General features: G+C 53.6%; 1 protein-coding gene across 4 annotated transcripts in view; it reads right to left on the bottom strand.

Annotated features, from left to right (window-relative positions):
• Nucleotides 1-526: 526 nt before the first annotated feature.
• AGPAT3 (1-acylglycerol-3-phosphate O-acyltransferase 3) overlaps nucleotides 527-24,126 on the bottom strand; it is a 74,453-nt gene continuing 50,853 nt past the window's right edge. For all 4 annotated transcript variants that reach the window (XM_036912001.2, XM_036912004.2, XM_036912002.2 and 1 more), the window contains 8 exons: nucleotides 20,697-20,923; nucleotides 14,448-14,617; nucleotides 13,686-13,847; nucleotides 12,849-13,002; nucleotides 12,281-12,383; nucleotides 8,992-9,067; nucleotides 5,550-5,748; nucleotides 527-4,863 (listed from right to left, as the gene is read on the bottom strand). In XM_036912001.2, the coding sequence (XP_036767896.1) occupies nucleotides 4,775-4,863; nucleotides 5,550-5,748; nucleotides 8,992-9,067; nucleotides 12,281-12,383; nucleotides 12,849-13,002; nucleotides 13,686-13,847; nucleotides 14,448-14,617; nucleotides 20,697-20,874 (1,131 nt within the window). In that variant the 5' untranslated portion in view covers nucleotides 20,875-20,923 and the 3' untranslated portion in view covers nucleotides 527-4,774. The remainder of the gene's footprint in view (nucleotides 4,864-5,549; nucleotides 5,749-8,991; nucleotides 9,068-12,280; nucleotides 12,384-12,848; nucleotides 13,003-13,685; nucleotides 13,848-14,447; nucleotides 14,618-20,696; nucleotides 20,924-24,126) is intronic.

Here is a 24,126-nt window from a genome sequence, read left to right as displayed (position 1 = left end):
TGGTCTGTGCAGGTGGGTGGCCCCGGGACATTAAGTGCCTGGAGGACCTCTGCTTCCCCTGGAAGAATGTGCCGACTGGAAACAAAGGAACAAAATGAGGCAGACTGGTTGCTTTCTCCCTTATTGTGCATATTTTATCCCTCTCTTTCACAGCAGCAATTTTAATAAACGTGTATGACGCTCGCAGCATTTTATCTACAAAGTTCTGCCGCTCAGGCAGGCTCGCACAAGCCCATGTACAAAGTGATCTCCGCAGAGCATGGTGAACACAGCCAGCTTTTTGGGACACAGCTGTTAAAGTCTAAGTTAGCTACTATCCCCCTTCCCACCCAAGGCTCATATAGACGGAAAATACCACTATCTTCAACTACATAAAGCTTGAGTAGCAAAATTTGTAAAAACAAAGCATACAAAAGAAAACATCCATATAATACATTTGTACCCTGTATACAATGTATCACGCTCTGAAACTGGCCAGATATGGCAGATTATGAAGCATAGAAAAAGAACCCCAATGTCTGTCACACCCACTTGAGTCAATGGTTTATGAGGTTTTCCAAAGAGATTTTCATTTACAGTTACAGCACCTGCTGGCCACCTCTGTGATTAAGAAGCCAGTTGTACTTCCTGGCATTTAGGCAAGTAACATTTGATTGTCACAACGTATAGTTCTGAGACAATAAATACAAGTAGATCAGATGCATTTCTTCATTGTATCAAGTAACTCCAGTTTAATACAGTTTAGTGCATTTCAGTATCTCATTCACAGTTTGACTTCTGTCCAAATACTTGTGCAACGAAAAGTTAAGAAACTTTAGTGAGGAAAAGAAAAAAGATTCCAGGTGAACTTGTCATTACAAAGCTTAAAATTTCAAAGCAATTCAATTGTCTTTAAAAAGAAAATGTGGAGGCCACCAGGGCTGACTGGTATCAATGTCTCTGGTAAGTTCTTAATATTCCCTAGAAGTAGTTCTCCTCCTGTGCTTTCCTGAGCACTTTTTGAGAATGCTGCCATTTTCAGTGAGCTAAAACTTAGTTCATGTGTGTCCAGCCCTCAGTCAAGTGGAATGCAGGTTACATCTTCTATCCAAACCCCATGCATTTTTGCACCCTGTCCCTGACATGCAAGAATGTGGGACTCTGATGTGCGCAAGCACCCGGGCAGCCCCACACAGGATCTGGGGCGCAGCAGCTGGCCCTGCCACCAGGTGCTTTGGGATCTCACTCACTAGAGAAAGGAGCAAGCACGAGGGCCAGGGATGTGCAGTGTCCACAGAGAAGGCAGGCGGGCATGTCAGGCTCACCGTCTCAGCACTAAGCCTGGTCACACTGCAGAGGGGTCAGAAGCCACATCACACCATTGAATGCCGAGTGTTGCATGCTGGGAAAGCATGCAGCTATTGGTGAGGAGTTTGCAGCATGAAAATCAGCCTGGCTGAAAGATTCTATTTGGCTTGTCCTAGAGGTGTCTTGGGCAGAGACAAAGCGACATGCAGTTACTTACTCTAACACAAATCTGACATCGGCAGTGACATGGGTGTGGGTCGCCTAGAGACAGCTCTTGAATTGCACGTGACTGCATGGGTCACTTTTTTTTTCAGATCAATTTCAATGCTCAGTAACTGAACTAGTTAAGTCAGGGGGGACTCTCATGCCATGGTACACTGAGGAGGGCTGACAGGGACAGACAAGAGAAAGATTCAAAAGTGATCAGAGGGCATACCTACATTGATTTTTATAAGTAGGTGCTTGTTATTTAGTCGTTTGTATATTCGTAGCTTCTTTCTCCAACCAAACTCTGCATCTTGAGGACATCGGGACGGCAGAGTGGGCCTCAAACAGGGCCATGCATCTAGGATGCCGTCCCCAAGCACTGGATAACCAGTGTCACTTCTTTTGGTTAACTGAAAACTATGACATGCTTTCCTTCTGACCAGCTAGGCCTTTCCCCAGCGTCTGTCTGCTCACTTGCATGCAGTGGGGACAGTCACCACTTACAATGCTATCAGGAAGTCCCCAGGTGCTAGTAGCAGCCACAGAGTCACTATGAAAAGCCACAGGAACCCTCCCTGGAGTTCAGCAGCCCCTGGGTCTCCCTGGAGGGGCCAGGACTGGACCCTCTCCCAGCTGGACACACAGGGAGGGCCCACAGCCCAGACCTCACTCATTAGGCAGGCCAGGCTACATGCCAGAAGACCAGAGACAGTGCCCGGCCCGAGGGCCGAGTCAGGTCAGCCAGTGGCCAGGCTGGCCGCTCCGCCTGCGGGAAGTGTACGGAAGGGTAGTCTCCCTGTGCGCCCTCGGGGTCAGGACTGGCTCCAGAGGTGTACTGTGAACAACAGAGCCGGCCCAGCAAAGTGGGCCAACCAACACCCCCCTAGCTCCAGGACCAGCATGGGGCATCAGCTACAGGCCTGGAGCACGTGCCCATAGCAGTGACCAGCACAGACAGTCCCAACGTCCAGTTTGAGTTTGGGCATGTCAGCAACAGACGAAGCTCAGTTGTAGGGTGTAAAGAGAAAAAGAAAAGCACTACTTTACTTTTATTATTTCAACTTAAAAATTAAAGGATTTCTCCTCCCCTTTTCCTTCTGAAATGATGAAAAGCAAAATGTACCCCCTCCAAAAAAAAACCAAACATTCATGGTGCAGTTTTTATTGCTCTCAAAGTTCTTGGTATTCAAATGCACAAGCTAATCTATATTAAATCAGAAGGAAATCACTGAGATTTAAAACCTCCTAGTGGTCTCAGTCTCCATTTTAGAAGTGTTCACAGTTCATTCATTCACTCAGTGTCAAGTTTACTGGTTATATATCAATTTCAAGAGGAGGGAACTTATCTGGGAAACGAGAAGTATTAATTATATGGTGAAAGATTTAAATTTGTATTTTCCAGGTAATGCATCTGCTCAGTAGTAACCTTCAACTTTTTCTTCTAAGGTTTTTTTTTTTTCGGTATCAGTGAATTAGCAAACACAGATAAAGGCAGATGAGCAGCTTATTATATGAAGAAAAATAAAACCTACATTGGTTGCTCACCACAGTGTAAGTGGCTGTGCTCATGGTTCGCCCCCAAGGTGGTGAAGGGCAGGAGGGGAGATGTGCTTTAAGACAGAGGGAAGCACACTCTAAAAAAAAGCATCTTAAAGCTGATTTGTTGTTTTAATCATGCTCGTTCCCTACGGCTCCTGAGCCCTGAGCATAAACCTGTGGTTTTATGCTTCTGTTTCTGCACCACTATAGTTCCCAGAGTGTAATAGTGTTGTCACTGTAGAGAATAAATACATGCTGGCTCAAAAACTCTTCCCAAAATACATACTTAGGGTCAATGGGTAATTACTTTTCCAATTTAGTTTATAATTTTTTCCATGCTTCTTTCCTCCATTTTTTCCCCCTAGAAAACTCAACCTGCCTCTATTCAGAATGCTGTTTACAGTTTATCAGAGCTAACACCCGTTATTTTTCTTTCCCTTGCTAAAAAAGATGGGGAGTGTGACTTTTAAAAAGCAAGTGGGAAGTTTAAGAACATCCCATGCAGATGCACTACAGCAGATGGACTGGCCGAGCCCTGGGTGCGGGGGTCTGACTCGGAGAGGCCAGGTACTGCCCTCCGGTCAGCCCCAGCAGCTCCCAGCCCACCAAGCTCAGGCTGCCGGGACACAGGACGGGGCTGAGGAAGAGCTAGCACCTGCTGGGCCGAGGCTGTGGCCTGGCCAGGCCAGGTGACGCCTGCCCCCAAAGACCAGCACCTGCTGGGGAAGGGAGGGTGGGGAGGCGGAAAGTCTCACGCCTCTTGTTTTCACTAGGAAGTTGAAAGCCACCACTAGACCGACTGGAAAAATAAAATCTCTAAAAGCCAATGAGCTCCTTGTTAGGTCTTCAACCACCTTTCAGAAGACAGAGGTGTGGTGGTGACACAGCTTTTTAAAAAGCATCTGACAGTCCTGTGGACTGCAGGACAGAGGTCTCCCTCAGGCACACTCAGCTTCACAGGGTAAAAGGGACAGGGGAGCCCCAGGAACTGGAGGACTCCATATTTCACCAGGTTCTTGGGCTCCATCCACTTTAAAAACAGACTTAAGGTATTTACACACACAGTTGGGTAGGAAACAGCAGGCGATGCTGTGGAAACTGAAATGGGGAGGTGGCCTGCAGCCAGCCCGTGCAGGCTCCGAGCCCATCTGACGGACACCCAGTGTGTGCTTATGACCAGAACTTTCTCCACGGCCCCACTCCACTGTCTGAAAGCGAAATGCGGTGCCGAGCAGAGCTGGACAAGCGGGTGCTTTGCGGGATGGCGACCATGTCACATCTGCTCCCAGGAGGACAAGGCAAGAGTTGGAAAGAGTTTGCTGGGGTGTAGGGGAAGAGGTGGGGGGCCAGGGTAAGTTCTAGAAATAGTTGATAACAAACAAAAACAGGGTCTAAGTTCAAGAAGAGAAAGCAACCGAAGGCTCCCTCTGGCAGGCAGCGTCCTTGAGAGACTGCATGGGGTTGAGACCTGTTATCCCAGGAGTGACCCCCCAGCACATCTGCCTGGAGCCCCGTGCTCCCCGAGGACACACAGGCCCTGAGAAGGTGCGAGGCCAGTGCCCTCATCTGCAGGCCTTCTGACTGTTCACTCTTGGCTCAAGTTTTATTGGTCAATATTAGTCACCAGTTAATAAGAAAAATAGTTTCTAAGTGTCTTTTTTCCTGCTCTGTGCGTTGTTCTGTTTTAATTGAGTTAATTGGAACCACCGTCAGGTCATGTGTGTTCACTCACAGCCATTAATTATTCATTTTTCTTAAATTCTTGGTTTCCATAGCTGGAGCCTTTTTCTATCTCAGTGACTCCTATCAGTCGGCGAACTCCAAAGGAAGCTTGAAAACAGGAAAAAGGTGAGGTTACCGTGTGGCTTTGCGTCAAGCTGCAGAAACCATTCCGGGAGGGCCCCAACCTCTGGCCTCTGGCTCCCCATGGGGGTGGCAGGTGGCCCTCTCTCCATCCTCCCAATGCCCCACACACCCAGTCAGCCTGGACCGGGGGCAGATGGCCTCTGCTCCTCCAGTGAGCAGGGCCGGTGGGCCTGTTAGGGGCTGCAGACCTGAGGCAGGGGGGGGGGGCTGTAAGTCCCCTCCAGGTACTAGGGACAGACTAGGTGCCTGTTATCTGTCAAGGTACTTGGGGCGTCCTTCGAGGTACCCGGCACTGGGCTTAGGACTGCAGACTGATGGAAATGTGCCTGGAGACTTTCAGGCCATCATGCTGACCCAAGGCCCTCAGAGCCGTGGTGCGGACAGAGCAGCTCAGTGCCCGCCCACAGGCTTGGGGCACGGCCAGGCCTCGGCATAGGGTGCCCAGGGGCAGAGATCTGGCCAGCCTTGTGGAGGTGGCTCTGACACCCGGCTGTGGCCTCCAGAGCCTGCGACTTCATGGCCGGGGCCCGCTCTCTGAGGTTGGCAAGGCTCTGGTGGGACCCTGGACCCCCATGGCCTGCCACCTTGTGGCCCCAGGGCAGCCATGAGGTCTCCAGGCATGCACGCCATGGCTGGTTCACATTTTTTACCTGCCCCAACAAACCCCAGGAACGTCAGGATCAGGAGGGGGGATCCGCTTGCAAAGACACCCAAGACAAAGCTGACGAGAGGAGACAGGAGAACCGTGGCCCAGGAGAGGAAGTTCAAGAGTGTCCATGGCCTCCTGGTGGGTTTGAACTCTTCCCCTGGAAACACGCCCTTCTGGTTGTATATCTCCTGCAGCGCATCCTGAAAGAGTCAATGGGAAAGTGGGTTCTTTATATGCTACTCTTTCAACAATAAGTATTGATGATGAAAAATGATTTAACCCATAAAAGTTTTGCACAAATAAAGTGAATAAATCACATATGCTGCAGGCAGAAGCTGGCAGCACCTTTGCGGAAAATCTTGGCAACTTGCATCAAAAGCTTGAAAAAATACAAGCCCTCCAACCCAGCAAGTTTCCCAGGAAAACAATCCAGGCACACTTGGCACATGACGAGCCCCTCAGCCCTCACACCCGGCAGTGGGACAGGCCCCTGGGCATCTCTGAAGGGTGGGGACAGGGTGGCAGCCTGGGTGCAAGTCCTGGCAATGCCTGGCCAGTCTCGGTGCCCACAAAAAGTGGCTTAACTCCTTCCCCCTCGGTTCCCTGGAGGCTGGTGGCAGGGGGAGGGAGAAGCAGGTGCACACCTGGTGGGGGGGTGACAGGTCAGAGCACTTTCAATAGGGGGACGGGGAGCTCTTAGACCTTTCTATGTCGGCTGCGGGGAAGCTGCCACCATAATATGATAGGGCTATCTGTGGCCACCGCACACCATGATGACAAAAGACCCGTGAAGAGTTACATTTTTTGAAAGAAGTACCATATAATTCCATTTAAAGAAAAAAAGTGACTGTGTGTATTTGGTAAAGGACCAAGTTTAGCAAGATGCACACCAACACAATCTTAATTGCCTGGGCAAGTGGAATGTCAGCTGTTTTTATTTTTTCTGTTATTTTCTGCATTCAACTTTCCACAGTTACGTTCTATATACAACCTGTGGCCGGGCCCCACTGTCTCTGGCGCCACATGGTCAGGGCACCTTGACCTCAATGCCATTGGGACACCTCAGGGTGGCACCCCGGAAGGCCCTTCCCTGAGCAGCCCCTAACATCCCTGCCCCTCTCAAGCCCCTTGACCTTTCTCTGTCCTGAGCCCCTGTCCCAGGGCCGCCGTGTGCAGGGGAGGCAGGGCCAAGGTGACGTGGCAGAATGGGGAGGTGGGCCTCATTCCCTTTCTAAGAATGCACTGTGGTCACAGGTCTGTACAAGGTTTGACCCCTGAGTGTGGGCACACACTCATGACCCTCACTTACGTGCTTGCCCTCCACCCATCCTGCTCTTGACCCCAGGCAGCAGTGGGGACACCATCCTTCCCTGACTTGTCAGCAGTTCCACACACAATCAAGCGAGCTGCCCACTCCACCTCCCTTCCACATCCTGGGGCCTCGCTGACACTCCTGCCAGTGGAGCCCCCAGACCAGTGGCCCCTTGCAGTACCACCACCCTCGTCCCCCACCCAGGCATGCCTTTGCTGCCCCTGGGCTTCTCCTGGAGCCCCGGACCCTCTGCAGGGCACGGGGCCACCAGCCAGGCTGCCTGCAGCCACTTCCTCGGCTCCAAGGGCTGGAGTCTTGTCTGTCCCCATGTGATGGTGGCACCTGCACCTGAGGTAGGCTAAGGCCATCTCACGCTGTCCTGAGCATGGACCTGCCACCCAAATGCTGCAGTCAGTGGGCTGTGTGCATGGGCCTCAGCATCATCCAGGTGCCAACTCACCCCTTTCCCAATAAGGATGCCTGTTTTAATTGCAGTGCAACGTCCATGCGAACGCATGCTGTGTGTACCTGCACCACATTGCAGGAGGAAATGCCTCCCCCTCACGCGGATTCCCGGGGGTGATTCCATGCCACCTGTCTCCAGACAGAGCACTGACTGGGACTGACCCACAGTCATCTCTCTACCAGAGGTAATCTGTCTCCTGACTACCTCACCCGACCACCTCTTGTTTTCTCTTTCAAACCTCCATTGAACATAATTATTCTGGAACTTTAGAGATGCTATCCTGACCACCAACACCTCCAGACACTGACCACTTCCAGTCCCTTTGTCTCCCCTTCCCCTGGAGTAGGGCCCAGAGCACGTGCTATATGGTGATGGTGTTTGAGCTGCCAGGAGGCAAGAACACCAGAAGTGGGCCCTTGGTCTCATTTCCCTTACCAACCTGTCTGCTGGAAGCCAGCTGTCCCTCCACACAGTGAGCATGGTGGAGAGGTGAGGGCAAGTGATTTTACCCAACAGCTGGTTTTTGGACTTTGATTTTTGTTTGTCCCATCTGCCTCGCCTGTGTGGACCTTGGTTAGGTGCTCTCCTCCAGCAGAATTTTACCTGTGGAACCCTGGGCGGCTTAGGGTTGGAGTCATGCTCTCTCGGTTTTGCACATGCTTCTCTCAGGATATCTGGAGTGACCCACTTAGAACCCCTTTTAATGTTGGTACGTTGGCTTTGTTCTTCTGGCCTGTTATACTAACTATGTTGTTAGTATAAATGCAGACCCCACACCTATTTGAGGGCAGACCTGTGATTACGATTACCAGGGAGAACTTTCTGAGACCAAGAGGAGAAAGGTAAGCTTAAGAGTCATTTCCCTGTGCAGGCAGGTACATTTTTTTCAGTTTCATGTCTGAGGGTCAAACCCTTAGAGGGACCCAGCTTCATGTAGTTTCTAACTTCCTGCCCTGAATTAGATCAAACCCTTATCTTCTGTTGCCAATAGGCATTAAAACTCAAGGCACTGGGTGGAGCGCACCAGCAAGTCCTCCAGCAGAGTGCGGTGGCTCCAGCTTACGGGTTCACACTGATTCCAGCTCCAGCTCCTTTTTCTATCCTTAGAGATTTCCCTTTCTTCTTAAGAGCTCCTCAATGCATTTAAAATACAATTTGTTATATGCTGGAAAGGTTTTCCAATTATTAAAGCCTCCCACAATGCTAAAAATGGAAATCTAGTATCCTGTGTATTTGTATAAATTAAACAAACTGAAAGTAAGAGTCAGGGGTGAACATGGTACGGGGAATGGAGAGGGGCTGGGTGTGGTGGTCAAAAAAATATTTTCATGTATCTACATTGTGTTTCTTTATATAAATTATATATACACATAGACACTATATATCTATAAATTCTTTAACATGAAAAAATAAAATACTTGATAAAATGCTATCAGTCATGGTTACATAAACATTATGTTATCCTTTATACTTTTCTCTAGTTTGTTAATTTCTCAAAAGTTAAGAAAAAAGAAAAGAAGGATCAGAAAGAAGTCTGGAGAACGGCAGAGCACCCCTGTCTCCAGAGGAAGTCCGTGTGCCACCTGCCCACCCTATCAGCGGCCCCTGGAAACCTCCAGGTAAAAGGCCCCTCTCCCCACACCCAGGGAAAGCCGAGCCCTTTACCTTCTCCTGGTACAGTTTATGAAGCCATTGAGCCGCTTCCTTTTCATCCAGTGGCACCTCTTCCAGAGGAAACCTCCTGTTTTATAAGAAGATGGAAAGCAAACTGAATTCCCAGATGGCATCAAACCTCAAAGGGGAAGCTGTCACTGTGCGTCGGGCAGGGGTACTTGCTGCCCCTGCTTTTCCTGTCCACTCCTCGCTCTCAGATCCCTGAAACACACCAACATCTCAGTGATGTCTCCTAGGGCACTCCCCGGGGGTGTGGGGGGCGGCCTGGTGCTCAGCAGGGCTGCAGGGGCCACGGAGGAAGGGCGGAGCGCAGTCCGTTCATGGGAGGCCACGGCGCTTCATAAGGGACACCCATGAGCAGTTCAGTGGGGCGGATCGTGACCCCATTTCCTCTGTGAAGGGTGATCATTTATTAGCTCCAGCAGGAGCTTTAATTTTTCTTAATAGTTTATTCTTTGAAAATAATCACAAATGAAGTGTCTTTCATTAGTCAAAGAAGATTATGTATTTCACAAATGAAATCTACTTATTTCAAATATAAAAAGCAATAGAGATTTAGAAATTTAATCTTAATTAACAAACAGCTGACTGCAGCTAGCACACTAACTTATTTATAAACCTAATCACCCGGTGGATTACCAGGCCCGCAAGAGGAGGGGTAGGAGCGGTAACGGTGGTAGCTCAGGATCGCCAGGAGGGGGCGCCAAGCGCACGCACGCGCAGGAGTGACACCAGGGCCCTCACCGCGGGGCATCTTAGCCTTTCTGTCCCTAAAAGCTGAGGACTCTGCTTTGTGGGGGTTAATAGCTATCCATCTTTGTCGTTTTTGAAATGTGAGCAGAATTTCTACAAGCGCCCATGCTGTTGGGAGATCTAGTGAGGCCCCGCTGTATGCTCAAAGGAGGCAGAGAAGACGGGATCTCCTGGAAGCTCTGTGCACCCCAAAGGCCCTGGGGACCTCCAAGAGCCCCAGGCCATACCTGGGGACCCGTGCTTGGAGGGCTTGTCACAGGTCCCACTTCAGCAAGGAACCGAGGTTCAGAAGGGGCTTGTGTGCAGGAGTGTGACTGCTTGAAGGTTCAAACTCACTGGGCTGTTCTCCCCTGAACACACCTGCCGCACATATTTACCACATACAGGTTCTACTGAGTGTCTGTTATTTGCAGCATGAAATATGTAAAATAAGAATTTAAAGAGATGATATAGAAACAAATCTGCATACAGGCATCTATCACCTGGAGCTGACTCAAGACACCCCCGGGGCGCCGGCCTCCAGTGCCAGCGGGAACCCAGGAGAGCTCCCAGCCACCACTGTCAGACACCCCGGCCTTGCCAGGTGCCAGGCCAGCGGGGCGTCTTCACAGCAAGGGACAGGGAGACACAGCGCAACCATCAGCCCTGAGATCCTCGGCTCATCTGACTGCAAGTATGTTTCAGACTTACTGGAATACTGGTCTTACACAAAACGGTAAGCTGAAGCTTCTAGGAGTTCTAAGAATATGTCTATTAAAATAAGATTAGGTAAAACACAGCCCCAAAGGCAGATGGACAGACTAAAGTGCCTGTCTGCTCCGACTCGCGTTGAGTGTCCACCTGCCAGCTCTGGCGTGGGGCCACCGCGCCTGTGTGAGCCCCGCCCGCCCCTCACTGGGACAGGGACACAGTCTGCCCCCCAGGGCTCCCGCTGCTGCCACATCCCAGCCCACCCCACACGCTGCGCTCACACCATATCCTGGCCTGATCAGCCTTTGCCGTGCTGGCCCTCAGGGCCACCCAGGGGTGGTCAGCTCCCCCAGCCCAAGGGGCTCTCGAGGTCCAGGGTGAGGGTCCTGGGGCCGCCCCTCCCAGGATGGACTAAGACCCTGGCCCTTGGGGCCAGTCCACCGCAGACTTCAGAAGGGGCCCCAGGCTTGGGGCTCGCGCTCACGGGATCGCTCCTGGACACTCTGGCGTGGCAGGGCCCGGAGGTCCCTGTGTCGGGCTTGGGCTCAAGCCCCCAAGACTAAATGAAGAGGGCCCGTCAGGGCCTTCACAGGCAGACACAGCTGGCGCCCAGGGCACCTCTCTTCTCACTGGGACTGGGAACCACTGAGGGCAGAGCCTTTAGAGAAGAGCGTCCTTCCTCCCTCAGACCCTTTCCTTTCAAGCACCGAGCTCCCTCGGATTCTGGGGCCGAAGGCACTTGCACAAGCTGCACAGCTTCAAGCCAGAAGGTTCTGTGGGCACCCCTGCCCCGCCGGCCTCGGGGAGAGACCCGGGCTCCTACTGCAGAAAAGATCAGAGCCGTGCATCCGCCAGGCTGTGGCTGCAGGCCTCAGGGCACCACCGCCCGCGCAGGATCTGAGCGAGGCTGGGGGAGCAACGGTGAGGGCTTCCCAAGGAGGCAGCCCCTCCTGTTCTGGCCCTGTGCCCGTGAGCACCGCCAGATGGTCCTGAGGCCTGGAAAAGTCCTGGGGGACATGCTACGCCTTCTGCAGCCCCCAGACAGGATTTCAGGCCACCTTCTGTGAGCCGGAGGTTCCCTCCCTCCCTCCCACTGAGTGCATGGCGGTCTCTACAGTGAGCGCGGTTCAGACTTGGTCCTCTGGCCCCTCTACCTGCCCTCCTCACCCCTGCCTCTAGCCTCTTGCCTTGTAGACGGTAGACGCTGGGTAAATGCTCACTGCACAAATGAACAGGAATCACTTCCGAATATCCGGGGATGTTTAAAGGGCTACATGAGGCCCTGCCTTGGATGGAATTTCACTTCTTGGGAATTCTTGGGGCTCCTTAAGTCCAGCCAAGCAGCTCTGTGTTAACCAGCACCCCCAGCCCATCCTAACAGGAGGACGGTCTCTGAACAGGGGGCTGAGGCTGTTGAGGTGGAGCCTGCAGGCTCAGCCCCACAGTCACAAGGAGCTGGAGGTCAGCCCTGCCCCTGCTTCCCCCCAAGCCTGCGTGAGCCTCGGATCTGACTTGTCAGGGGATGGCGTGGGTGTGCCCTCAGGCTGGAACAGTGCGGCCTCCTGGGCACTGCCTGACTGTCAGCTCTGCCTGCGCCAAGGGCCTCTGTAGCCATCGGCTGGAGGTCCCTCTGCTTGTTGAGCACTGGCTGCCCTGCCTTCAGCTCACACCTGCTCACCGACTTTGCACGGCAGTCTGTCCCCACGAACGCCTGCCCTGGAGGGCGGATGTCCCCTCACCTCCACATAGGGGCGGCCCGCCATGGGGAGGGCTGTGTCAGGGCAGCGGGGCTGGCTTCCACTGTCTGCCACCCCCGCCAGGGGGGCCCCCAGCTCACCTCACACACATGTCCGCCTCATACTTCTTCCCGTAGAGGATCCCCAGCAAAGACGGGTTCTTGTTTCCCCGGAAATTCAGGGTGACGTCGTAGACAGCTGAGACTGGGGGAGACACAGAAGTGAACCCCCACCCCTGGGCAGAGCCCGCTGGCTTTGCGGGCACCGCTGTTCCCTTACGATTCACATGCAGCCCGTAGGATGAGCCGGCTGCCGTCCGTGCCGACCCCAACCCCCGGCCGCTCTCCACTTGTTCCGTCTGCTCTTTGACCCTCCCCTTGATCTGCCTCCTTTTGGATGAATTTTATATGTATTTCCTTCAGGAGGTTTTCAGATGTATACTTTTTATTATTATTTTCATTAGTTTACATTAACTAGCATTTTATCACCTCAAAAACAGTATAAGAATCTTGCAACAGGTTAACCGTTACTTGATTCTCTCTCTTCTGCCACTGGTGTCTCTTTCACAGCAATTCACCCATGTGGTTTGGACGGTCACAGATTGCGTTGCCCGCTCCATGCAGAGCCCAGGGAACCCAGCAGTACCCGGCTCGGGGCGGCAGCCCTCACCTGTCCCCCGGAGGCACTGGACCGCGGTGGTGAAGCCCTTGGTACGAGGCAGCAGGTGGTACTTGAGTGGGGGCAGCCCCTTGGAGGCGGCCACCTCCATGCTGATGCGGTGCTTCATCTCCGTGAAGCGCGTGCCCTCGCAGTACAGCAGGAACTAGGGCGGGACAGAGGCCATCCCGCGTCAGGCGTGTCGTTGGGTGAAGAGCTCAGCCCGACTCACACGCTGCCCTTCCTGGCCACGCGTCCTTTGCTGCTGAGTTTGTGGAGGGGCAAAGGGTAGAGCCTGTCTAGTGACAGGCAGGCGGCATGATCTGAGATGACACTTCTAGGGCTGTGGTCCCCACACCAGCCACGCGGCCTCCCTCACGGAACGGCCGGCATCTGGCACTTATCCTCAAAGAATGCAGAAGACAGCTCGGTTAGTAAGGAGCTGGTTCTCAAAGACCTGCTGCTGGGGACCGGAAAGGAGGAGATCGACCCCCCTCACTAACTGCAGACGCTGTCCCGCCATCACCTGGGGCTGGAGGAACCCCGTCTCCGAGCGCTACATGTGTCCCCCTCGTTGTGAGGCAGAGACTTACCCACAGCTGTGGCACTGGCTCTGCTCTGGTGCCTAACAGGGAGCCTCCCGGGGTCCTCCTCAGCCGGGCAGCGGCCCGCCCCCCCAGCTCCAGCAGGGCTCTGGGTCTGACCTGGGGCAGGGGGGCAGGTGCGCAGGTGGCCCCAGAGGGTGGCAGGCGGGCTGCCGCATGGGCCACTGTCGTCAGTGTGCCGTGAGTGGCGTGACAGGTGCAGCAGGCCCCGCGGCCCCGCGGACAGCTGGCGCAGGGCACTCACCCACATGTACTCGGGGTAGTCGGACAAGCGCTGCAGCCCCCTGATAACAGTGTCTCGGTCTTCTTCCCATTTCCGTTTGCAGAATACGATCTCCAGGAAGTACCAGGTCCAGCCAATGAGGGGCACATAGAGTAGCTCCCTCTTGGCGAGGACTTTGGAACTCTGGAGGGAAGGGAGCCATCAGCATGAGGCCACGAGGTCCCTGAGGCAGCACCCCCACCCAGTGACATAACCGTCAGGGGGACCCAGTGCTGAGCGTGGCCCTGCCCGGGGCAGCACCACTCCAAAAGTGTAGGAGCCCATCCCATAGATGGGAAGCAGGTGCAGACCCGGGTGCTGCGGCCATCCCAGGAGGAGCAAGGGCGGGTGCCCGGGACTCTGAGTGTCTGCTCTGGCTGCCAGGCCTGGGGCTTCCCTCCCTGCAGTGGAAGAACCCTGCCTGTCTCAGCCATGTTTGTGCTTCATCCGAGGCAGCTTGGCCAGGGAGCTCTGGGGACTCACACAGCGAGTGAGGGTTTGTGGGAGGAAATACAAGAGCAGCCAGTCCCAAGAGCGGCCCTGCAGCAGCTGAGGGCAGTCCAAGGCCACCTCAGATCAGCCACACTTTGGCCCCGAGGGACCAGGGGCTAAAGCGGAGGAAATGAAAACCCAGACCCCAGGGCACTGTACCAGCACCTCCCAGGCCCCCACGCTGCTCACCCCCAGCCCCCCAGGGCCCCCATGCTGCTCACCCCCAGCCCCCAGGGCCCCCACGCTGCTCACCCCCAGCACGCCAAAGCGCTCACACATGGTCCATCCACAGAGGAAGTCAATCTCAAAGTTGTGGTTGAGTATGATGACCACGTGCTCCTTGCCAAAGCGGTCCACCGTGGCCTGGTCGGTGAACAAAGTGCACTCCGTGCATGACCACCACTCCAGAAGCATGACCAGCTCTGCGGACACACGCGAGGGGTGTCAGTGGGGTGCAGGAGGCCACACTCTGAGCCAGGCCCCATCCCTCTGATGTGGACGTGTCACCAGGGCAGGGGGCTTCTGCAAAATTTCCATCCAGAGGGTATGCTCTGCTACAAGGTGAGTTTTAATGGCTTATGCTTAATAAATTAAGTTTTTGAGAATTATAATCACCATCTCTGAGCAAAAGTCAGAGGAGAGGCAAATGAAAAGTAGCAGGAGAAATGGAGAACAGCCATGATTTCAGAGGCGACACCTTTATGTCAGCTGGTTCTCATGTGTGCTCTGGCTTGATGGGATTCACGTATCCCACCCAGAGTCAGGGGGCCGGGGGTGGCACATGCACACAGCCCCGGGGCCTGTGGTCAGCTTGAGGGGTTCATGCATCCCACAGAAATGGGGGATGTGGGGCGCTGCTGTCAGCAGATGAGCCACCGCCAGCTGGCGTCATGCCCACCATGGCCAGGTGTCCCGAGAAGGGGGACCTCACAGACCAGGCTTTCTGGCTCAGGATTGCCACAGGACAGTCCATTCTTTTTGTGCTGGACACCAGCCCATCCACTTTCCGATGGAGCCAGGGCAGAGAGAGCAGGCTCCCAGCCAGACTGCCGGGACCTCAGTTTCCCCACTTACAGACAGGAGACGACAGTGGCCTCCGGAGGGGTAGGGCCCCTGAGAACCAGAGGCCGAGGCTGGTTTTCTCCCCAAGTGGCCCCAGCAGCCCGGTGGGGCTGGGGTGCACAAGCTCTTTCCCCAACGTGTTGACAATCACATGGCCTCACCACAGCACGCCAAAGCTTCCTCCAGACAAAAGGCCCATCTCAGACAACACCCCAACACTCAGGAGCCAGTCCTCGCTTCCTGAGGGCCAGTCAGGCAGCGGCTGCCTCCATGGGTCAGAGAGATCGGCTGGAGAGGAAGCAGGGCCCCGGCCAGGGTCAGGCTGCACGGCCGCGTCTGGGCTGCGGCCCCCAGGCAGTGGTGTGTGGGGTGCTTACAGGTGTGCAGGGCAGCCTTCCCTTGCACCTGCTCCTCCTCTTTTCTCTTTTAAACAGCTTTACTAAGATAAACCTGTCCATTTGCAGCATAGGGTCCAGCAGTCTCAGTGGTCTCATGGTCATGCAACTATTGCCTTGACCTGATTTTAGGTCATTTCACCCCAGAAGGAAACCCTGCACCTGTCAGTCACTCCCCACCCACCCTCCCCAGCCCTGCAGTCACTACTCTGCTCCTGTCTCTCCGGATGCGCCTGTTCTGGGCACATGATAAATGGAATCCTACAACACGGCCCCTCGTGTGGCATGACGGCTGCAAGGCTGGCGCGTGGCTCGGGCGCGGCAGGACTACGCTCTGTGACAGTGGGAGGCTGCGGCTGTGTGCGCGTGTTAGGCAGGAAAATAGGTATAAGTGGGGTGGAGAGAGAATAAGACCAGTGAAGCCCACGAAAAGGGACTCAAAGAGTTAACCAGATAAAACTAGAGAGCCAGAAAAGACTCACAGTTAATGAGTTAATCAGCTAAAGCTCAAAGGGACAGGAGTAACTTGGAGTGTCCAAATATTCCCCAGATAAAGAAAAGTATCTGAGCGCAGCCCCTGTCTTCACTGTGTCGATGAGATGATGCCATTGTAAGATTTACTGTAGCTGCTGAAAGGCCCGGCTTGTTCTTTAACTTAACCTACATGATGTTTTCCCTCCTCCTTCCCCTAGTCAGGTAACCTGCAACCTGGGCAGGAGACGAGCATCATGATTAATTAACAAACATGCACAGCCATAAACAGCATAGCAAAAACAGGAAAGATTCCATCTTAAAGCTAAGATTGCATTTTAAAACCCAGGAAGTTAGGAAGATTCCTAACATATTCTTTAGCAAACAGACAACAACTCAGCCCACCTTGGGGGCAGGGGAGTTGGTCCTGACTGATATGTTTCCAGAGGGAAGCTGCTATCCTGGGAAGGAACCCGATCAGTAAATTTCTTGTGTCCAGTTAATTTTGCAGAATTACCTGGAGGACTGATAATAGAAGAGAAGAGACGTAATGTCTCTCACCAGAGATAAACATCTTGAGACCGCTTGACAAGTCCACACCCCCAGCACTTTGTCACATCCCTGAAAAATCCTTAAGAGGGGGAACCCCCAATCTTTCAGTACGCCTCTTCTCTGAGGATGCCCACACTTTCTCTCAGCCTTTCAGGGCACCTCCTCTCTGAGAGTGCCTGCACTTTCTCTTTAATTAAAACTTAAACCTTGCAGCACACCTCTTCTCTGAGGTTGTCCACACCCCCTTTTCTCCAAGTGTGCATTTTTTGCCTTAAGTAAACTTCTCACTGCTTAACTTACAACGTTTTGTCTGCACTTTTCCAGTGGTGTCTTTGTTACTTTGCTATTTCATTTTAATCCTCCAGATTTAAGCTCAAATCTCTCTTCCCTCTGTCCTATTTCAGGTAAGCAGGGAGAGGCTGTTGAGAGCTCAGATCTGGGCTTGCAAATCACCATCCCCTGCATGACCGGGAAGGAGCTGCAGCTCAAGGTCACGCTCTTTAGCAGCCCGCCTGGAAGCCTCCTTTCTCTGTCTCTAGGAAGCTCACACTCCATCCAGGGCTCTGCGGCTCCCCCAGATCCCGGGGTGGTGGGGACTCAGTTTCCACGCCGTGCAGTTCCAAGCAGACACTGGACACCAGGTGACACTGGCTTAAGGAGCTGGCAGGGGATGCACCCTTGCTGAGAAGCAGTTCAATGACCTTCCTTTATCACTCTGTTGGGTCATTCCCTGACACTCTCACTTAAATGAATTCCTTCCTCACCTTGTACTCTGACTTCCCTGCATCTCCAAACTGAATTCCTCCCAACAACTTAAAAAAAAAATTTCAAACTTTCAGTCTTCCCCCCTAAGAATGCCGGCACTTTCTCACTCTTTAGGTGGGTAACTTTAAACAAAACTCTTACTCTGCTTCGCTGCTATGTCTCTGCCCTCAGTTCTTTGTTGTGGTGGGACAAGAACCGAGGAAAATAAACCACCACCCGCCTAACACAAACGCGCTGCTCCACCCCCCATCAGAGGAGGGACCTCTCCGCCGGTCCCCCTCCAGCTGTTGTGCATAGCGCTGCTATGAGCATCCACGTACACTTGTTTGCATGGCATCTGTTTTCATTCCTCTTGGGCATATACTCAGCAGTGGGATTGCTGGGTCACCCGCAGCTCTGCGTCTGGAAAACAGAAGGCTGGTGCTTTCGTATCTATTTTCCTTCCAAACATTGAGGGACTTTATATTACTCTTCCTAACTGTTACCTAAGTTCTCTTATATTTATGCCTTTTTCTACTTTCTTGCCTTTTTCCCTGTTCTTAAAGTTAAGGTCTCCACTCTCTTCCCAGCAGACACAAGAGTGGCGGTCCTATGCTGATTCCAGTACACAGGCTGCCCGGGCTCAGGCCCATCTGTTCTCAGCCCATCTGTGTGAGCTGGACATTATCCCATGTCACGTGACTGTTCAGTCACTCCGTACCAGTTTCTCTGGCCACCGCTCCTTCTTGCCTCTGACTACTTTGATGATAGCTTTTGCTCTTACTCAAGTACATTCTTTTAAAGACATTTCAGGTGAAGATGTGCAGGCGGCGAATGCTCCCACTGTCTGCTCCCTGCCTTCACCCCACCCCCACCTGAGGACCCGTGGTGGCGAGGAGTCCTGGGCAGTGCCCCTCCCTCACTGCCCTGGCCCCAGCTGACGTGCAGTCTGTGGGAGGCCATGGGTCACTGGTTGCCCCAGCTTTCCTGTCTGGGTATTTTTAAGATCTTTGTTTTGTGTTGATGGCTGTGAGTTCACTGTGATGTGTCCAAGTGTGGATTTGTACACATTAGCTTCCTAGGTCCACAGAGTCACTTTTCGGCTGTTTGGGACAACTGTCAGCCATTGTCTCTCCCAGCGTTGGCTCCCCTTGCCCTGTCCTCTGGGATGGGAGGCCAGGACCTGTTTCCTAGAGCATCTCCTGCTCTGCTCTATTTTCTGGCCCCACCTCCTACTTCATCTTGCCTCTCTAGGTGCTCTGATTTCCTCACATTTACATCCAGTTTACCCATTCTCTCATTAGCTGTGTCTAATCTGGATGTAAATTTATTCAGTAACTCTTCGCTTTAAAAAATACTCCACAATCACGATTTCCATTTATAGAAGTGCTCTTTGGGTCTTCCGGTGGCCTTTGTCTAAATCTGTTGTTTTCGATGTCCTTTGGCTCTGAGTTTGTATTTGATTTGTCTTAATCTGAGTGACTCTTCAGGCCTAGCCCAGCGGTCCTTGCCATGAGCACACTCCCGTGTGCCTCTGCGGGGTCACTGCTGGCGCCCCCTCAGCCACCTCGCAGGAGCGGGTCTGGGATTGCCTCCCTCTTCTGGCGGCCAAGGCTGGCGCTCCTGAGACGCAGGCTGATACTCTGTTTCAGCGCCCTGCCCTTTTCTAAAGGGATGGGGATGGGGTGAGGCTGAGAGATTTCCTTTGCATACTGTGAGCCCAGCAATGCATTACAAAGCCAGCTTTATCCAGGATTTAGCTGTTTTGTAATGTTTTAACCTCAGAATACTGCTGGAGTGTTGTTATTAATTAGTATTTGCTCCCTTACTATGCATTCACTTTACCCAGTTATGCTCATGAATAACTCATTTGTATGTTTTGTATTACAGGATTTCCAGTTCTCCCTTCCTGCAAAAAAGGTAGCCTTTTAATCAGGGGGAAAGAAACCTCAGACCCTGGGAAATGAGGCTATGAGACATTTAAGGTGAGCTCGGGCCACGAGCCAGGGGCTGCTCCTCAGAGGCAGCAGGAAGCGCCCGCACACCACCCAGTGCCACCACAGGCTCCTCGCAGCGTCTCGGCTGCTTCTGAACGGGCAGGGTATCAGAGACTCGCCAGTTCCCCTGTGACACAAAATGTGTATCATTTTCTCCTTATTATAAAAGAAACATGTTCTTTGCTAAAACATGTACACAGCATGACCACAGTAAGAAAGAGAGAGCAGAAGCCCCCTCCCTCTGCTCCCTGGACGCCCCGATTTCCTGTGCAGCCTCTCGGGACTTTTCCATGATGTACAGCCATGCACAAGGGCACACACCACACAGCTGCCTGCCTTTGAAGAAAGATCACAGCACACTATATGTGAAACCAGAAGATGGTTTTCTATCAGTAAAGAGAGATTGTCCTTTTTCTTAAATGGCTGCATGGGATTCCGCTGAATAGACATACTGTAATCATTTAGTTGCTGCCCATTTTGTGCTAATACAAAAATGATAAAATGAAAATTTCTACATATATGTACTCTCACAGGTATCTTTCTAGATTACATTAATTTGTGGAATAACTGGGTCAAAAAACATATCTGTTTAAGTTGTTCAAGCCCCTGGCAAGCTGCCATCTGAGAATGTGCCTGGTCACCCCCATCCCAGTGTGAGTGCTCACCTGTGCCATCTGCAAGTGTTGTTAAACTTTTAAGTCTCTGTCCATGTGACAGGTGAAGATTGACTTTATATATACAAATACGCATATGAGGACATGTGGATAGCAGACACATGTCTACACACACACATGTAATGAGGAGGTGAGAATCCTCACCTTGCAGAGACAGGTAACAGAGAGGATGGGCTGCTGATTTGTGTGGCTGGGGCACAGGTGGGACGCGACCAGCCACGTGCTGGCAGCGCTGAGGGCTGTGTGACCATGAGCTGAGCCACCATCTGTCTGAGGCTGCCATCTCTGTGGCTCGAGACGGTCAGATGCCGCAACATTACATGGTTCGGCTTGATGAGGACTCCAGCCGAGCATCTTTCTGCACATTCACTGGCAGGAATCAACCCTTGGGACTCTTGAGCAGGCCCTCAATTCCTGTCCCGGAATGGGAGCCAGGACCGCTGTCCCCTTGTCACATGGTCACCAGCATCACCCCCACCACCCCTGAGCCCTCATGCACTGGGGAGCCTGAGGCTGGCTTGTTTGGGGACCCATCCAGCAGAAAGGGCACTTTCCTAACCTGCTGCCAGGCCGCACCCCCAGCCATGTGTGACGGGAGATACTCACGGCTCCAGAGCGAGTAGGCGAGGCGGCAGTTCAGCCGGCGGTATAGCTGCCTGTTCACGGGCCAGAGGACTAGCGTGCACAGCTGGATGAAGTTGATGACCAGCCCGCTCACCACGAAGACGAACCCGATGAGGAGGTGCACAATGAACTGCGTCTTCAGGTAGGCAAGCAGGCCCATGGTCACTGCTCAGGAGCCAGAGCAAGGCCCTTCACTGAGCACGGCCGTCCTGGAAGGGCAGGGACAGCGGTCAGGAGGCGTGTCAGGGGCCCAGGGGCTGCGGGCAGCACAGCAGTCACGCTCCTTAGCCAGGGCCCAGGTCCTCAGTGCAGCCCACCATGATACACTCGGGACTTTGTCCTGAAAGTGACAGGGTGGAGGACGAGCTGACCCAGTCGTTCAGGCATCATGCCCGCACACGTCACGTGCACACCTGCCTCATGCGGCCAAGAAAGGAAGAAAGGACTTCCTAGGGGAAACACACGGAAGTCTTGATGGTGATTAACTCCAGGTAAATGCATTAGAAGTAATTTTTATTTCTTTGGCCTCTTATTTAAAAGATCAAAAAAACTGCACACAAAATCTCCATTAAGAACAGACCCACAATATCTCAACTAATGCCTTCTAATTCCCAAACTGTTAGGCACTTTTTAAAGCCAAAATCCTTTTGTTTTAGTTTCTAACACAAAAGCAGTAACCCCCAACGTCCCAACCAGGTTTCCTCCCCTTTTCTACTTGCATTTCTTAGTTCCCAGGATGAAGGCAGAGCTCACGTTTCTTGGTCGCACTGGCTCTGCAAGCTGCCCGATAGTCCCTCTTGTGAGGTGGGGAGCCAGCGGGAAGCGGCGACTCAAAGGCAGGGCCAGCATGTGACACTGGGTGGCTGCAGCTGTGGACCCTGCAAATCTGGCCCTTTGGAAATGAGCCCACGTGCTCTTTGGTGCTGGGCAGTGGGGCGGGCCCTGGACACAGCCGCCAAGTGTCCCTCCCCCTCTGCCCCGCAGCCCTGCTTCACGTTCCATGCGGAGCATACCTGGGACCCGGGGACCTGCTGCTCCAGGGTCTGAAATAATGCGACTCGGTTTCCGAAGCTGAGTCACGAAAAGGTTGGCTTGTCATTGGGCCTCTGGCAGACTCTCTGCACCCCACCCCACCACCATCCGTGGCTTTGCCACGTAGGCCAGAAAACCAGGTCCCCAGAAGCCACCTTGAAGACTGTCACATCAGCTGGGACACTTCTAGAACTACGTTCCATGCCAGCCCTGCTGACTCCATCGCTAGGGCACAAGGTATGATTCACACACAAATCAGATGCTCTCACTGTGCAGCCCTGTCCTCACCCCTCCTGGGGACCCAACCCCGGCAGCACCACTCAGCTTCCTGCGTGCAGATCCGTCTTCCTTCACTGGAGGTCCACACAGACAGCCATGGGCATCTGCCACACAGGCTTAGCGTACAGCAGCAGCCACCTGCGAGTGTGCACGGCAGCTCAGCCCTTGGCTGCAAAGCCGCCCCCGCGTGTGGAAGGTCCAGTTTCTCCGCTCACCTGCTGGTGGGCGCGGGGCTGTGTGCAGCTTTGGCGACCATGAATAAAGCCGCCTGCACCTTCCAGGTAGATCCTCCGTGTGGACACGGGCTCTCATTCAGAAATCTATTTCATAACTGCCCGCTGGGGGTACAGTGGCCAGGCCCTGCTCTGTCGCCTGAACCTCAGGTGTAGAAAGTCCTTCCACAGAGTCCGGAGAGCTGAGCGCACCTCTTGGCACGTTTCTCACAGCCCAGCTGCCGAGCACTGCACACTCCCATCTGGAATGCCAGCGTCTCGTGTGCAGAGGCATCTGTGGCCCACTCCCCATGCCCTGCTGTAAGCCTGGCCCTGCTGCCCAGGTCACTCAGGGCCCGCCAGTGAGCCCGGACCTGGCCTCCATGTGCCCCAGGGCTGACCCTTCGGTTCCCTGCACCCCCACTGAGTCCATCACCAGGACGACCATGGAACACCCTCCCAGCACTGGTCCCTCTTCCTCAAGAACAATGGTCAGGCGTCTGGCTTCTAGACGTCTGCACCAGGCACTCTGCTTCTTTGCAGAAACCCCCATATTTCCGACAAAACCTTTCCACAGAAGTGGAAATTGAAGTTGAGTTGGCTGTCCTTGGAGCTATCCAGGGTGGTGGCAGGTGACCCCACATCCTCGCTGTGTGCAGAGAAGTCACGGCTCTCTCTGCATCTCATCTACCCACAGACGCAACGTCAGGCCTTCCATCTGCAACCCTTCCTGACTCTGCCAACGTGTCTAAATCACACAGTGGGAGGAGTAGCACCGATTGGAAACTGCAGCGTTGTGGTACAGCGTCTCGAGTCGCCCAGCCATGCACGTGCTCGGCAGGAGCAGGAGCTGGGCCTGGGCTGGGGCTGGCCCATGCTGTGGGCACCACTTTGGGTGGCCCGCTGCCCTAGCTCCTGAAGCTCGGGGAGGCACAGCCGCTGACCACCACCCTGGGACTGTGACCCCTTTCGAACCAGGCTTGAAGCTCTGCAGGCTCACCTTGCCTGTCGGCGTTGTCTTCCCAGACCTGACCTGGAGCAGACAGTGCTTGGTGCCAGGATAAGACATTAAATATGCCCAAAGTGAGTCACTGTTGATGTTCTAGATGGGAGGTCCAAATTACAGGACAAAAAGAACTATTTAGTTACATATGCGTTTCACTGATCCAAATTCAGAGTCCATAATGAAGGAGAATCAAGAAATGGCTGCTGCCTGCCCTCCGTCCCCTATCCCCTCCTTCCCCCAACTACCCACCCTCCACCCACTGCCCCCGTCCCGCCTCTGAGTGTCTCCACGCAGTGGGCAGAGCAGGGCAGGCCTGCCATCAGGCAGCAGAGTACAGGCCACGCTGCGGGGCGAGGGCGTGAGCCCCAGCCTTTGGTCTGCATGTGGACAGTTGTATTGCTTCCGAGTCAGAAAACACTGTAGGGGAAAGTGTGTGAACAGGGCTCACTATTGGAAACAAAGCGCCCTAGAGGGAGAACGTCATCTCAAGTGTCTGTAAAGGATCATGAAATAATTCAGGGTGGCAACGTTCGCTGTTCCAAACATGGCCAGGAATCTGGGGGAGCCCCAGGTGCCCCTGAGCAGCCAGCCTGGCCTGGGTATCGCGGAGCAGGCGCACCTCACTCACAGCAGGACCCTGGCTCCCTGGCCGCCTTCTCCTCACTCTTGGTTTAAACGCAGCTTGGCAGGTGTGCAGGGTGGCTTCCAGGCCCACAGCCACTCTGAAGCATCAGAGGCGAAGGGGCCCAGGGGACGCGGGAGGCAGGCATGCTGCTGACAGGGTGGTGCGAGCCGCAGCCTGAGTTGGCTGCAGGGCCGAGGTGTCCAGTGCGGGGGCAGTGGGGGTGGGGGCTGGGGGCAGGTCTGCAGACCCAGCGCCCTG

Source organism: Manis pentadactyla, chromosome 1 (assembly GCF_030020395.1).
Source record: "Manis pentadactyla isolate mManPen7 chromosome 1, mManPen7.hap1, whole genome shotgun sequence".
NCBI classification, from domain to species: domain Eukaryota; kingdom Metazoa; phylum Chordata; class Mammalia; order Pholidota; family Manidae; genus Manis; species Manis pentadactyla.
The sequence above is the reverse complement of the archived record's forward strand: the minus strand, read 5'-3'. Positions and strand labels throughout refer to the sequence as shown.